We start from the raw sequence: 14,720 nt of genomic DNA on the forward strand, positions 1-14,720 counted from the left end.
TTTGGATTGTATTTTCATGTTTAAAAAAAAAGTCACTAATACAATAGTTAAAAGTGGTCTCATATGCTTCTTGTGAGAGTGCAAACTACTAAATCCTTTACAGAGCACAACTTGTATTAGATCAACTGCCTTAAGAAAATCTATTTCCTTTTACTCCAAATTATATATCTAACAATCTAACCTAAGGAAACAGAGCTGCAAGTAAACAATTATGTACTCTGATATTTTGATAACAGCAAAATATCATGGGAAAAACAAGCCATTATTAATTTAATACTTAAGTGATGTCTAACATATAAATATCATATCTATGCTATAGAACTAAACACAACCACCAAAAATGATGTTTAAAAATTATGTGAAAAAAATTTCTACAGTATAAGTTTTATTTAAATAATAATAATAAATGTGGAGATTTTCCATGTAACATTTAACAATTAGTTCACCTATAATTAGGTAGGGTGTTCTATATGTCTTGCTAGCTATCAAAATTTAACAATGGACATTAACTTATGAGATTATGGACTTTTTAGTTTTCTATGTATAATATAGAAATATATAACATATAATTTATTTATTTTTCAAGTGTTATAACAACCTTTTCCCCAAAACCAACTATCAGCCAGGTGATAAAACATGCAGTATCTCTTTTGATCCTTATACCAATCCTTCATCCTCCTTCCTGTCTTGTGAATAAGCACCATCATATCATCTGTATCACTATCAACAACAGCAAGAACATTTATAAGACTCATTATCTTCTGGGCATTAATCTAAGTACTTTACATGGATTGGCTCATTTTAATGATGAGGGAACTATTAACATAAAGGGACATCCACAGAGTCCAACCTTTGAACTATAATTCAGAGAAGACATTGCCTTTCTCCAAGTTCACATCATCATTGGTACATTTCTGAGCCAGGATTTAAACCTGAATTGGTCAAAGCCCTGCCTCATCTCCTATGCTGTGGTAACTATCGCCCTGCTATCATCAGTATCAGCCAACCATGCCTGACTACCATGTTCCATGAATTCAGATAGTTATATCAGGTCATGCAGGCCTTTGTACCACCAATACCAGACATCTCCAAGGGCCCTGATGCTCCCTGCATGTGATGATTTAATTACACCAGTCTTGCTCAGACAGCTTCATTACTAAAAAGATACATCAGAAACACAGCCTGGGAATTGCACTAAGGGAACCAATCCCATTAGGGAAGGATGTTTTATTGGAGAGACAGAAAGCACAGAAAAGTTAAAAAATATATATGCTAGTCTTAGTTGACTTGAAAATGAAGCAAGGAAGAACCCACTCCAAATACATACCCCATGCATTTCCTTATAAAGGTCAGAAGCACTGGTTCTAAAAACTGTAAATTCTATTCAGACACCTCTCTCATAGCTTATTTGAAGAGCTCTCTCCAGAATGACAAGCACAATTGTTCAGGACTTGGAGGGGTTATTTATTTATTAGCAATTAACATATTAAATAGCAATGGTTTCTAAAACAGTATGTTTTGTTTGATTAGTAGGGGTAACTGGCAAAAAACTGAAATCCTAACACATGGTTATAGTTGCTGCAGACATGCCATATCACTTGGAAGAACAATATAAAAACACTCCCATTCTATTTATAAACAGAGTATGACATTGTGATGTAACATATATCAGTATTCAGATATTTACTAGAGGACAATGTATTCTAACATGACAGAGTAATTGGAAATTTGGTAATATGTTCCAGTAAGCTATAAAACTTTTTTTAATATTTTTACAAAAGGCCTTAATGTGTTTTTATAGACTTATGTTATATGGTATGGTTCATAATAAGAGAAAAGCACCCAGACAGGCTTGTCTGAGTTATGATCGGGAAAACCCTGATATGGCCAGTGAATGTAAGCTTTGCATTGTGTTGCAATGCAAGTGTCTCATTACCAGAACAGTGAGCTGCATTGTGTGGCACAATCTGCTCTTTTCCTACTATGCTAAGTTTCTTTCTGTCAGGTTCCTGACTTCTTAATATATTTTCAATTTTCTCCCTCATCCCTAAAGTCTCCTATTTTATGTATGCATCAGAACCTTCCAAACATCTATGAGAAAAACTCATTCTTTCCAAAAACCTTGGCATCATGTACAGTGCTCACTTGGGCTGCAATTTAGCATTAGCAATTTTCTAATGTATCATAAAGTCATCAGACTGCGCTTGCCCTGCTGTAATAGGGCTCAGCTGAAAAAGCCAGACCCATTTTATCTTCTTTTACATTGATGGCAGCATTAACACTCATTAAAATGTATTAGCATGTTCAGGGCCACATAGTAATTCAGCCACCCAGGAATCTTAGGCAAGCACATGATCTTGTTTGGTGAATCCTGAGCACTTCAGATACACACATTATCCAACTAAGAGAGTAATGGCCTTTGAGGGTCTGTGAGGGCAATGTTTGTTCTCACCATGTCCACAGGTCCAAAAAACCTAAACGGAGATTTTAAAACATACTTTACAGAGAAGAAAAACGAGGCAAAAAGAAATTAATCATGGTTCTTTCCCACAAGTAACAAAGAAACTACAAAATGCTTATATGCCAATTTCTGGTCTCCAAAGCTGACCACAACTAGGCTCCAGCACACCAACACTAACCAAGCTTCTGACCCTCCTTCCCAGAAGAAAGAAAGAAATGAAATGAGTAGGAGCACTGCACAGAAAGTCCCTAAATATTGTCACAGTTCCAGCTGTGCAACAAGCTGAATAAAACAGGACTGGAACTGTGGTCCTTAGACCTCAGTGTTCCAAAAGGTAAAATGGAGAACTTGTGTACATGGAAGAGAATAGGAAAGAAGAAAGATAAGAAAATCTGAGACTCCATTTTTCATACATAGGTAATTATCTGATAGGATGAAAAATGTTGTTTCCATAATGAATTGCTTTTATCTAATTATTTACAGAATGCCTGTCATGTAACAGGCATTGTGCCAGATACCTAATATACTTCTCATTTAATCCTCATAAAAATCTCACAAAGTAGACACTACCCTCATTTTTCAAATTAGTGAGTCGAGGCACTATTGATGTAAGTAGCTTGTCTGCAGACAATGAGCTAGGAATAGAAAAAGCCATGTTTATCTGAGTCCAGAACTGTGTCCCTCCTAACTGCTGCACTCCTGGACCTTGGATGGGACAGTGTAGGATGCTTTTACCTAACTTTAACTGGCACAATATGCTTACATTTTTGACTGAAGAGGACCCCATATTTTAAAATAGATCCAACATGGAGGGAATCTGAAACTTGTTTGACTAGAATTTAAGCCCAATATACCCTTGTGAATTAACTGGTTTTTCTGAGGAAGAGTGACTAGCACTTTTAGAGAAAGCATTTCAACTAAGAAGGGCTTTAAGTTACTGCTTTGGAAAGGTTCAGAAAGGAAAACTGGGGGAGGGATAGCAGGAGAGAAGGGATGAACAATTAAATGACTGACCTGCTGAAAAAAAATCTAGAGTTGGAGACAGCAGAATTACAATCTTGACATTAGTCCCATATGAGTTATTACTCTTGATATCATTATAGCCAAATGGAATGAAAATAGAAGGGGGAGAAAAATCTCAGTGGGGATTGCAATTTAAATTTGCCATGTAAGCTAATACTGTATATTTAGAGACTGAGCAGACAGGGTGGTTGGTGGCTCAGAGTATGTGCAGAGGTTGCTGTGCCAGCTAACCAAAGCAGACATTCATTAGAGCAAAATGTAGATTTCCATTTCTTGGCATCTGACATGGGCTCTTTCCTTGGAAAGAAATGTCAATCTGGCCAAAAGTGTGAAACCTACAATAAAAGCATTGGGACTGTGGATTTCATCTAGTCTGCACATTCCCAACCCTTTCTTTCCTACTGTGGAAATCCAGTTGAGACTTGGGGTGCTAAGTGGAGAGATGGCCGGGAAACTGATTAGGACATGGGATAGTGAAAGGGGAGGGGAACTAGGAGGGGATAGACTAAACTCCTAAATTTCCTATTTTCTTTTGGCTTTCAATTACCATTTTTCTCTTGCCCTATAAGTGCCCAACATAAGAAACCAACCACAATTACTGTTATGCACAGGACTCCGAACAATGGCGGCCTCCAAATATTTGGCAAGACCTGCTAGCGCTACATATGTTGGGTGCTCATCCACAGAGCTGTGGGCAGTATGTGGAAAACCCCAGCTCCTAAGGCAGGGCAGGGAAGAGGCCTTAAAATTTCCCTCTGTTTGTTTCTTTTGTTCAATAGACTGGAAAGACTATGACGACAGAGAGCCCAGACACAAGGGACAGAGTGAAGTTCTGGAGAGTCTGCTGCAGCAGGTCCGAGCCCTTCATCAGCATTACAGCTGCCGGGGTAAGGATAAAATCTGCGCTGGGCCATCGACTGAGGTCTCGGTGGCGCCGGTAATTTTAGCAGTTTCCTAGCTGGGTCATACCTTCTCATTCATCAGGGAGAGAGAGATATTAATATTTGTACATCTGGAATCACTTTACAGCACTATCTTGCTTTAACCCCTCAGCAGAGACTTCCCTCTCCTTCTCTCTCATGCTTTTTTTTTCTCTCTGTCCCTCTCTCCATTTGAACAGCTTGAAAATGAGCACAAGAAAAACAGTAGCTGCCATTAAGTTCTCTTCTCTTTGAATTGTCCCTTCGCAAGACTCCGATGTGGTGCTGGGTCTTTGAGAATATTCACCCTCAACATTTTCACTTTCCAGAGCATCCCTGAGGGAGGTCAAACAATTATAATGACAATAATAATAGGCCTTCAAATCGATTTATAATATAGTTTACAATACAATTTCATATCCACTATCCCTTTTTCATTTTCATTTTGGCAATTACAGCTGAGCCTAAGTGACTTGTCCAAGGTCACTGTGGCAGGAGAAGACAGAATCTGTACTCCAACCTGGGTTTTCTGGTTCCAAGTCCATCCTTCCTGACACACCTTATTTGTCTCCTAGTCTTGCCTCGGGACTAGGCACTGAACTTTAATCTTACCCTGAACTTGAGTCTTCCAATGTTCCACTGTTGAGGAGAAAGCAAAGCTCTCCTCTAGATTCCAGCCAATTGTGCCCAAAGAACCTCTGAGATTCTTTTAAAAGCCTGTCTGCTGCTTAGGCTGCTCAAATGGGACAGGGTCAGGTTTCTGATCTGTGTAATGATTCGTGGAAGAGGCACTTAGTTTTATTTGGAGAATTAAAGCCTCCATAAAGTTTTCATTTTCCATGCTCCCATCAGATCTCCAACTACATTGTGCTGTCTAGATTCAGGGCACTGCTGGGCCAGCTGGGAAAGAAAGCCACAGTTGAAACTAAGAAATGCTATGTTAGCTGTGTTTGGACTAGGTATAAATCATACTTAGCATTAGCACAAAGTTTTCCCAATTACTCTATAGCTATGACAACAGGGCCCTTCAGAAATGTTGGCTCTAACTAGAGATGAGGGCAAGTATTTGCAAGAAAATGATGTTTTTCTAATGAGTGGTTCATTTGGAGATGTAAATATATATGTAAGCAACTTATGGATATTCACCACACTCAAGGAACCCCAAGTGTGATTTTCATTCCTGGATCTCTAGGAAGACTTTACCCAAAACAGGACCTTCAGCATTTCATCCTGACAGAAATTCATGCAGTTCTAGGTCCCCAGATTCATTTAACCAAGTTGGTGTTACCTGGGCTCCTTTCTCTTCTGCCTTTCCATTGTTCCCCTGCCCCCTGAGCCCTGGATGGAAGTAAAGGTAGTAAAACAATTGGACAGGCAGTCCTTTGTAATTGTAACTACTTTGTGTTTGGTCTTTATCTGAGGGGGTAAGCCAAAACTGGACCTGAGAGTGAGGGATTTTTTTTTTAATATTATCTGAGCATTCAAATGCTGTCCTTGTTACTATGGCTTACAGGAAATCATTTCCTGGGCAGCTCAATTATTTCTAGAGTTTGCATTTAACTTCTGTCATGTACATGGTTTTCTGCCCCAGAAATAAAAATGCACACCAATACTAGGAAAAATTTAAGTACGGCATAAGGTTGAACTTCCCAAAAAGAGGAATATTTTTATATTGACATGTACTCTGAACACATAAAAAAAAAAATCCAAAGTGTGTTACTCAGAATAGTAGTATTATACAATGCTGAGTTGGAAAAGGTTTTCTTGTCAGGTAAGCTTGGGAAATACTACATTCTTCATCCCTTGGAAATGTAAATTATACATAAGAATATTAAAGATTATAATAAAGAGGCATACTACATTTGGTTAAAAAGCATTTTCCATGCTTTTCAGCAATGTAAAACTTTCTCATAGAATTAGTATTCCAAGGCATAAACTTTGAGAAATCCTGATCTATAATATGCCAAGATAAAACAAATTACCTCACTCAAAAAAATGGAATGATTCTAAAATGATTTAGCATAACTCTACATTTAAAAGATAAAGACAGAATAATGTAAATATTGCTTACAGAAAACTATAAAATTCTTATTTAAAATATTCAACTACATTGAGATGCTATTGGTTTATTGGGGACATAAACCATATAAATTTTATAATAAAACCTTTATAAACTTTACAATTAGGAAAAAATAATTATTTCAAGTCTAGTTGTACCATTTACTAGCTATGTATTTTGGGGGGAAAGCATCTAATCTCTCTGAGACAGAGCCCCATCAGAAAACTCAGGATAATAATATCTAACTTGCAGGGTTGTTCTGAGGATTAAATTAGATAATGGATTAAATTCATATGTCACAGTGCAAACTCTAGTTTATGTTTTCTTCCATTGTTCTTCCAGATGAAGAACAGATCCACTCTCCAACCTCAGTTTTTTACTGATATATCTTAGAATTAAAATATAAGAAGTGACTCCACTATAATGAGCTGGGGTGCTCACTAAATCTACAGCATATTCCAGATGCAGTAACAATAATAAAACATCTCTTCTCTTATACACTCTACAGAGGCAGTACTAAAGCCCACATTCATTTCTGAATTTTGGCTAAAGAACTGGTCACACTTAATCTGAATATTCAGTACTGAGATGCAAATTCAAGGGAGATAATGAGCAAACTTTATCATTAACACAGTTCATTCCCTTAAAATATATAATGAATTATAGCAAAGGCAATTGTTTGCATCATAGCAGCATCCTACAGGTGTGAATTTCAATTATCATTCATTTGCTCAACTTCAAAAACAACATTAACTGAAACCCTGCCTACTGTGTGTCAGGTGTTAGACACGCCAGGATGAATAAACTCTCCATGCTCCAAGCACTTACAAGCTAGAGAAGTACTGTGTTCAGGGTACAGAAACCTGTACTCCAGAGTTCTGCACCAAGCAGAGAAGTATAGTGTGGAAGGCACAGTGGATCTTAGGAGAAAAGTGATTTTTAGACCCCATATCCATCAAGATGGCCTGTATTATGCTGCAATAGCCAAATAATCCCCCAAAAGTATGTTTTTTCCTTCATGCTATATATCTACACCCCATCCCCTTTCAGTTGGGAACTTTCCCTCTGTGTTGTTATCATCTCTCAAACATTTGCCAGAAATCCTTGGAGAGGAAAAGAAACTCTTGAAGGTCTTATATGGGCAAAACTATGCATGTCACAAAGGCTCAGAACTCATTAGTCAGAACTGGTCACATGGTCCCACCCAACCACAAGGGCTCCAGAAATGCCATTCTAACCATATGTGCCCAGGACAGAAGAGGCCTGGAATGTTTAATCCTTTCCCAAGTATTAGAAGCATTTTTTATTTTTCTCCTTTTATTTTTTAGTCTATTTTTTGTTTAATCTTTGTTTTATATTATTATAATGTGTTTCTGAAGGTTGACTGCCTGAGTTTAAAGTCCAACTAGCTACCTAAACCGCTCTGTGATTCACCTTGCTTATCTGTAAAATGCAAATAATTATATATACCTCATTCATCCATTTTTAAAGGAATAGATGACTTAAAATGGATTATTAATAAAAAGGGTAAGAAACAATTTCTTCCCATCTCCATTTCTTGCTCCCCAAAAGCAACCTCTTAACTCCTTTTGCCAATTCTTTCACTAAGTTTTATTCTCTAAATAACATATTCAGCATATTTCTGATACTAGGGTTTTTTCAATTTTAGGTATTATTTCAAAAAGAGAAAATAACAATGTATCTGTTTTTTTCACTCTACCTCCCCATTACATGTACACACACAACTCCCATCTTCTCACCATTCTAATATATTTACATTGAATTTTAGTAAGATTAAATTTTAATGTTTACATTATAAGGTAAATGTTATGACTGTTTTCCTTTCCTGGATAGATTTTGTTTCCCCTATAATTAACAATCATCCTTTATTATGTGTTGTTTATTTTTCTATATGGTTATAATTAAAAAATCCCTATTCCCCAATTTTATCAAATTTCTCAGTCTCAAGATACATTAAGCATTGTTTCAACTGCGTCTTTTGGAATAATCCTGTCATGGAGCCTCTGCCCTGCTCTCAACTATACAGGTGACTGGCTGTTTTCATGTCCCCTGCACCCTGGCATTGCCTTTTACCACCATATTGAAGACTCTTCTTATCACTCTCCAATATTGGATTTCTTCTTTTTGTACCTCAAGTCTTCCTCTTCCCTGGTGAAGCTTTCCCTCCAATAGCTTCCTGAAAGAGTTCACAGGAGCAATTTTGTGATATTTTGTACATCTAAAGAGGGATTTATTCAAAATTTGGACAAGTATAAAATTCTCAATTGAAATAATTTTTCTTCAGATTTTGAAGGTGTTGCTTTGTCTTCTAGCTTTCAGGCCAGAGAAGTCTAGTACCATTCTGATTCCAGAGGTGTTTCTCTCTCTCTCTCTCTCTATCTCTCTCTCTCTCTCTCTCTCTCTCTCTCTCTCTCTCTCTCTCTCTCTCTCTCTCTCTCCAGTGTTCTTTTGATTTCAATATTCTAAAACTTCACTGTGATATACCTTACTATCTTTTATCTGTTTACTGGGCATTCTTAGAAGTCCTTTCAATATAGAAGTTTGTACCTTTTGATTATGAAACATTTTCTTCTTATTTCTTTAATTATTCCTTCACCTCCTTTTCCTCTCCTCTCTTCTACTAAAACTCTTGTTATTCAGATGTTGGATTTCCTACACTAGTTCTTTCATTTTCTTTTTTTTCCTTCTCTTTTCTATCCTCATGTCCTTTTATCCCACATTCTCAGAAACTGTATCACCTTTATTTTCTAAGCCTTCTATTAAATTTTTAAGTTTTTGATAACATACTTTCGATTCTCAGTGCTCTCTTTTGTTCTATGATTGGTTCTTTTCATAGAATCCTATCCTTTTAACAAATATGCAATGTCTCATCTCTCAGAGTATTAATAATAGGTTTTATTTCATTTTGTATTTTCTTTTCTCAGGTAGTCCTTCTTCCAAGTTTCTCTTTTACTTATTTGGTTTGGGCATTTGTATTTCACGTTGGGTGTGTTTCTCATCTGCCTGGTGATCCTTAGATGTTTGCTCAGGTTTAACTGAACTCGATAGCCATTAGGGAGTCCTGAACACACAGTAAGGCACTTACTTTATTTATAGGCTTCACTGTAGGGTGAACTGGCACCACCTTTTTACTGGGAAATCACCAATGTCATAATCTGTGGGTTTATTCTCTTAGGCTGCTCAAATTCTCCAAAGAAATTTCTTCCAGTGTCCTGCTCAGAGGTTATCAGCCTGGGTTCTGAGAACGCAAAGGGAAATATTATGTGTGGACATTTTCATTTAATCTACTTGTTTTTTCTATACTACCACCACCATGATCATCCAATTTTCTGTTGTACCTGATGTCTCTCTACCTCCCACTCCAGAGATCTGTTTATTGTTTTGGGAGGTTTTATTTTGGGTTTTGGTTGTTTTGCTTTCCAGAGAATAAACCAGCTACACAGTAGGGAAAAAGAATCTACAAGTATAACTGCCTTTCAAACAGATTTTAATATATCCTTCTGATTTTAGCTCCACATGCACCCCCACTTCCAGCATCCCATGGAGTTTGTAGGGTGAAACGGGTTACTTCTCAGCTTTCTCCAACTGGGGCCTTAGGCTTCATCTTTCTCAAGTCTGTTAAATGCATCTGTCCATCTGCTTTCCAGCTACCAAAATTTACTTGCTTTTGTCTCCTTTCCCACCTATTTGCCTTTATAAATTAATGGTGTTTCCTTTTTTCCTCAATCTTTTCTCTGTGAGGTTTTCGTGAGGTTTATGGAGAGATTGGTATGTTGTGAATATGCTAGGTAGCATTTAACAGGAAGTCCCAGCATCATCATTTTCAAGTAGTCAAACTCATGTGCACACCAAGAAAGAAACCCATGTTCAAGTCAGAAAAAAAAATTTGCTTTTTTGTCCAGAAATAACCTTATCACACAAGTTTGAATGTTACATGAATGCTTTTGTCAATGAGCTATTCCCATAAGATCACAGGCACAGCCACACTGGGCCTTAGCCATGGCTACTTGCCCAAGTTTCTATGCCTAATAGTAGCGATATGGACCACGTTCTCATCCCCAGTGACAGGTACATTCAAAGTTTAGTGATGCACTCTTGGGGATATACCCAAAAGAATGTGACTCAGGTTACTCCAGAGGCACCTGCACACCCATGTTTATTGCAGCACTATTCACATAGCCAAGTTATGGAAACAGCCAAGATGCCCCACTACTGACAAATGGATTAAGAAAATGCAGTATTTATACACAATAGAATTTTATGCAACCATGAAGAAGAATGAAATGTTATCATTCGCAGGTAAACGGATGGAACTGAAGAACATCATTCTGAGTGAGGTTAGCCTGGCCCAAAAGACCAAAAATAGTATGTTCTCCCTCATATGCAGACATTAGATCAAGGGCAAACACAACAAGGGGATTGGACTTTGATCACATGATAAAGCGAGAGCACACAAGGAAGGTATGAAGATAGGTAAAACACCCAAAAAACTAGATAGCATTTGTTGCCCTCAATGCAGAGAAACTAAAGCAGATACTTTAAAGCAACTGAGGCCAATAGGAGAAGGGGACCAGGAACTAGAGAAAAGGTTAGTTTGAGAAGAATTAACTTAGAAGGTAACACGCATGTACAGGTAAGCAATGCGAGTCAACTCCCTGTATAGCTATCCTTATCTCAACTAGCAAAAACCTTTGGTCCTTCCTATTAGTGCTTATACTCTCTCTTCAACAAAATTAGAGATAAGGGCAAAATAGTTTCTGCCTGGTAGCAAGGTATTGGGGGGGTAAGGGAGAGAGCAGGGGGAAGGGGGGAGAAATGACCCAAACATTGTATGCACATATGAATATAATAAAAAAAAAGAAAAAAACAAAAAACAAAGTTTAGTGATGACACCAATAAGCTCAGCTTCTCTCAGTTCCAAAGAATATAACTGTTGAAATCAGAGATCGTCTACTACAGCTCCATGAACCACTGTTTGCAAAGACTATTGCAGGAAGTCTAGGAATTCTACTACTTTTACTTGAGAGAGCCCCAGGTAATAAACAGAGGAGGTGAGCAGAAACAAATATGCTCACTTGTGCAGCTACAGAAGCTCACACCTAGTAGATTCCCAAAAAAATATGTGTTCCATGAATGAATGTCTCATGTTTTTCCAAGTGCTGGCTTTGCAATCCTTAGGCAATCCTTTTCACTTCTTAGTCTGTTTCTTCTACTGAATAATGAGGATGACAATCATACCTATCCCTACAGCTATTTTTGTAAGCCAACATACATGCTAGGAAAATGTTGTCCCAGAATGTTCATAGTGGTTATATGGAAGTGACAGGATGAGTATTGATGGGGTTTCATTCTTTCCTTCCCACCCCACCCTGCCCATTCTCCATACTTTCTTATAAGGTGCTTATATTAATTTTATAATGAAAAATTAATAGATTATGTAGACTAAGAGAGCTTTGGAAGCACTGAGAAGTATGTGAATATTAAAAGGCAATTGGTGAATGGGGGAGTGTGAAAAAGAAGTTGATTACATTTCCGTTTTCTCCTCACTAATAATAAATCATTTATCCAGAGTACCAACAAAACTTCTAAGTGGTTTCCCATAGAGTAATGAACATTTTTGAGGAGTCGTTCATTAATTAACTGCTGGGATCTCAAGATATGAGCTTCCTGTAGGAAGGAATGAGCTGGATCCCTCCATGAAAACCATTGATACTTAGAGGATGAGGGATAGGAAAGCAAGAAGGTAGAAAGAAAGAATAAAGTGTCAAATGGAATTTAAACTATTTTTTTCTATGTTCCAGAAAGTTCAAAATTACAAACCACAAGCCGCAAGCAGTCAGTATCAAGAAGCCTAAAACACCTATTCCATTCCTCAAACAAGTTTGTGAAGACCTTGAAACGGTGGGTCCTATATACTTTTTCCAGAAAGTCTTAACTTCTCAGGAATAAGCTGGTCTTGGTTCTGAATGGAACTTTGTACAAATTTATTTTTTAATAAGGGAATGAATTCTCCTGAAAATATGGTCTAGATAGTAATTTCTCTGAGCTCTATCCAGTGAACTTGTGATACATAGCAGGGATATGACCCCAGGTATATTTTAAATTCATCTTTTATAATGTTCAAAATATATTTTTTCTAAGACTCAAGTTTGGCAGAAAAGCTGATTTAGGACAATTTTTATTTTGCTTTTTCTTTTTAGGGGACTCTACATAGCTGTTATATTTTATTATAAAGACAATATGTTAGTCACCAATGAAGATCAAATACCAATTGTTGAAATAGATGACTCTCACACCAGTTCCATTACACAAGATTTCCTGTGGTTCACAAAGGTATATTGAGTTCTGATTTAATTTTTCCCCACTTTGCACCAATGTTACTGCACATAAATCTCTGAAACCTTAGTTGAGGGGTCCTCCGTGATCAAAGTTTTGTGTAGAAGGAAATTATCTCAAAGGCCCCTTTCGGCCTTACTATGCCCTGTGTCATAAAAAATGCCAAAATAGTGTCTGCATTACATTTTCAAAGCAAAGAAGCTTGCATCCTGTCAGATTGTGTCTCCACTATTCTGAGTTATGGGATCTTTTGGCAAAGACTAAAATGTGGATCTGACTGTTTCATTAGCATTCAGATCTTTTTCCAATTGGACAGAGATCAAAAAGTTGTTTCACATGTATCTGAAAATGGACTGGAGAACAAACATCAGGGGTCAGGTTTCCTTCTCCCTGCTTTGCTTTGATGCCACAACCTAAATCATGTACTGGCTTGGATGATGATATGACCTCGTGACATCTTTTGCAGCTGTCTTGTATGTGGGAAGACATAAGATGGCTGAGGCAAAGTGTACCTATCTCCATGTCCTCATCCACAGTATTGCAAACTCGGCAGAAGATGCTCACTGCAACAGCCCAGCTACAGGTGAGAGACCAGACTTCAACCCAGACCCTCAAAGAAATTGTTTTTTAAATTTGGAGAGTTGTTACCAATCCTACCTGAAGAGAAAAGGGTGGGTTCCTTCCTCTTTCAGATTCCTAAGCACGAGAAGGCTTCTTGGACACTTTGAGCTGCATACCTACTTATGCGGGGAACCTGTGACTTTGGCATGACCTCCTGAACAAGGAGTGAGGAGACTTGAGTTCTAGATTTGATACTAATTAGTCAACTCAGTTCCTCTTCCTGGCCTCAATTTCATTACTTGCAAAACAAGATCCCTTGACAAGATCACTTGAAAGACCCTTTCCATTCTGGTGCCTGTGTATCTATAAGTATGGAGAGGGAGTTTTCAGAGCAGTTTCTTGATGTAGTGCCCTTGGTAAAACATAGGCATTCATGACCATTTTTTCTTACTTATAAAACAACCACCCTCCAAAAAAAAAAAAAACCTCTTAAAAGAGTACCTCTAACCTTGAATGTAATCACACTTCCATATTATTAATTAAATCAGATCAATTCCTCACCCATATTATTAATTAAATCAGATCAATTCCTCAACCTCTGCAAGACTCTGTAGGTCACAGACCTCTTCCTAGAAATGGCACTGGATTCTAACGAAGCTCTTCTGGGTTTTCCTCTCATTGATTCTGGTATGACCATAATCTGTGGATCTTAGCAGAAAAACACTGCTTCATGGAGATGAGGTCCTTAAGTAAGGCCACTGAGCCTTTGTCAATGATGGGTATCTATCTACAAAACTATAAGTTTCATCAACCTAAAAATCTGCATAGCTGCATTTGCCTGAGACAAAACAGCCATAGTATAAAAATAAAAATAAATAAAAACAAATAAAAAATCCTATGGCTGCACCCCCACCTACAATTATGGGAACTTTTCTTGAACCACTGCAATAATAGTGATTCAATCCTGGGTACTAATAATTATTGTGTTGCTATGAAAGATTACTTTTGCACCTCTGTGGTGTAATCCATTATACAGGCAATTTACTAGCTTGTGCTCTTGATGGCAAACAGTGCTCTTCATTTCGATTCACTCTTGATTGCAGAATCTTCTTCTCCAACTCAGGAAGTTCTTGGAGTTGGGCCATAATGACTGTACTGAATTCAGAACACCCCTTCCTTTCATCACTACTCCACCCACTTGATTAGACCATGCCACTATCCCTCAAATTGCTCTTTCTTTAGAATAAAGAATGATCCAGGGAGGCTCAGGAACTTTAGTGGGCCTTTCCATTAGCCCACTATACAGCCCAGACATACCTGAGTCACAGACTGAATGACT

The 14,720-nt window shown here is 37.6% G+C and overlaps 1 protein-coding gene across 1 annotated transcript in view; it reads left to right on the plus strand.

Moving 5' to 3' along the window:
• Positions 1-14,720, plus strand: part of Ankfn1 (ankyrin repeat and fibronectin type III domain containing 1) — a 418,857-nt gene that overhangs the window by 320,283 nt on the left and 83,854 nt on the right. Inside the window, exons 10-13 of the mRNA XM_074046108.1 lie at positions 4,264-4,371; positions 12,286-12,385; positions 12,685-12,817; positions 13,287-13,403. Of these exons, the coding sequence (XP_073902209.1) occupies positions 4,264-4,371; positions 12,286-12,385; positions 12,685-12,817; positions 13,287-13,403 (458 nt within the window). The remainder of the gene's footprint in view (positions 1-4,263; positions 4,372-12,285; positions 12,386-12,684; positions 12,818-13,286; positions 13,404-14,720) is intronic.

This window comes from Castor canadensis, chromosome 11 (assembly GCF_047511655.1).
Source record: "Castor canadensis chromosome 11, mCasCan1.hap1v2, whole genome shotgun sequence".
Taxonomy (NCBI): Eukaryota; Metazoa; Chordata; class Mammalia; order Rodentia; family Castoridae; genus Castor; species Castor canadensis.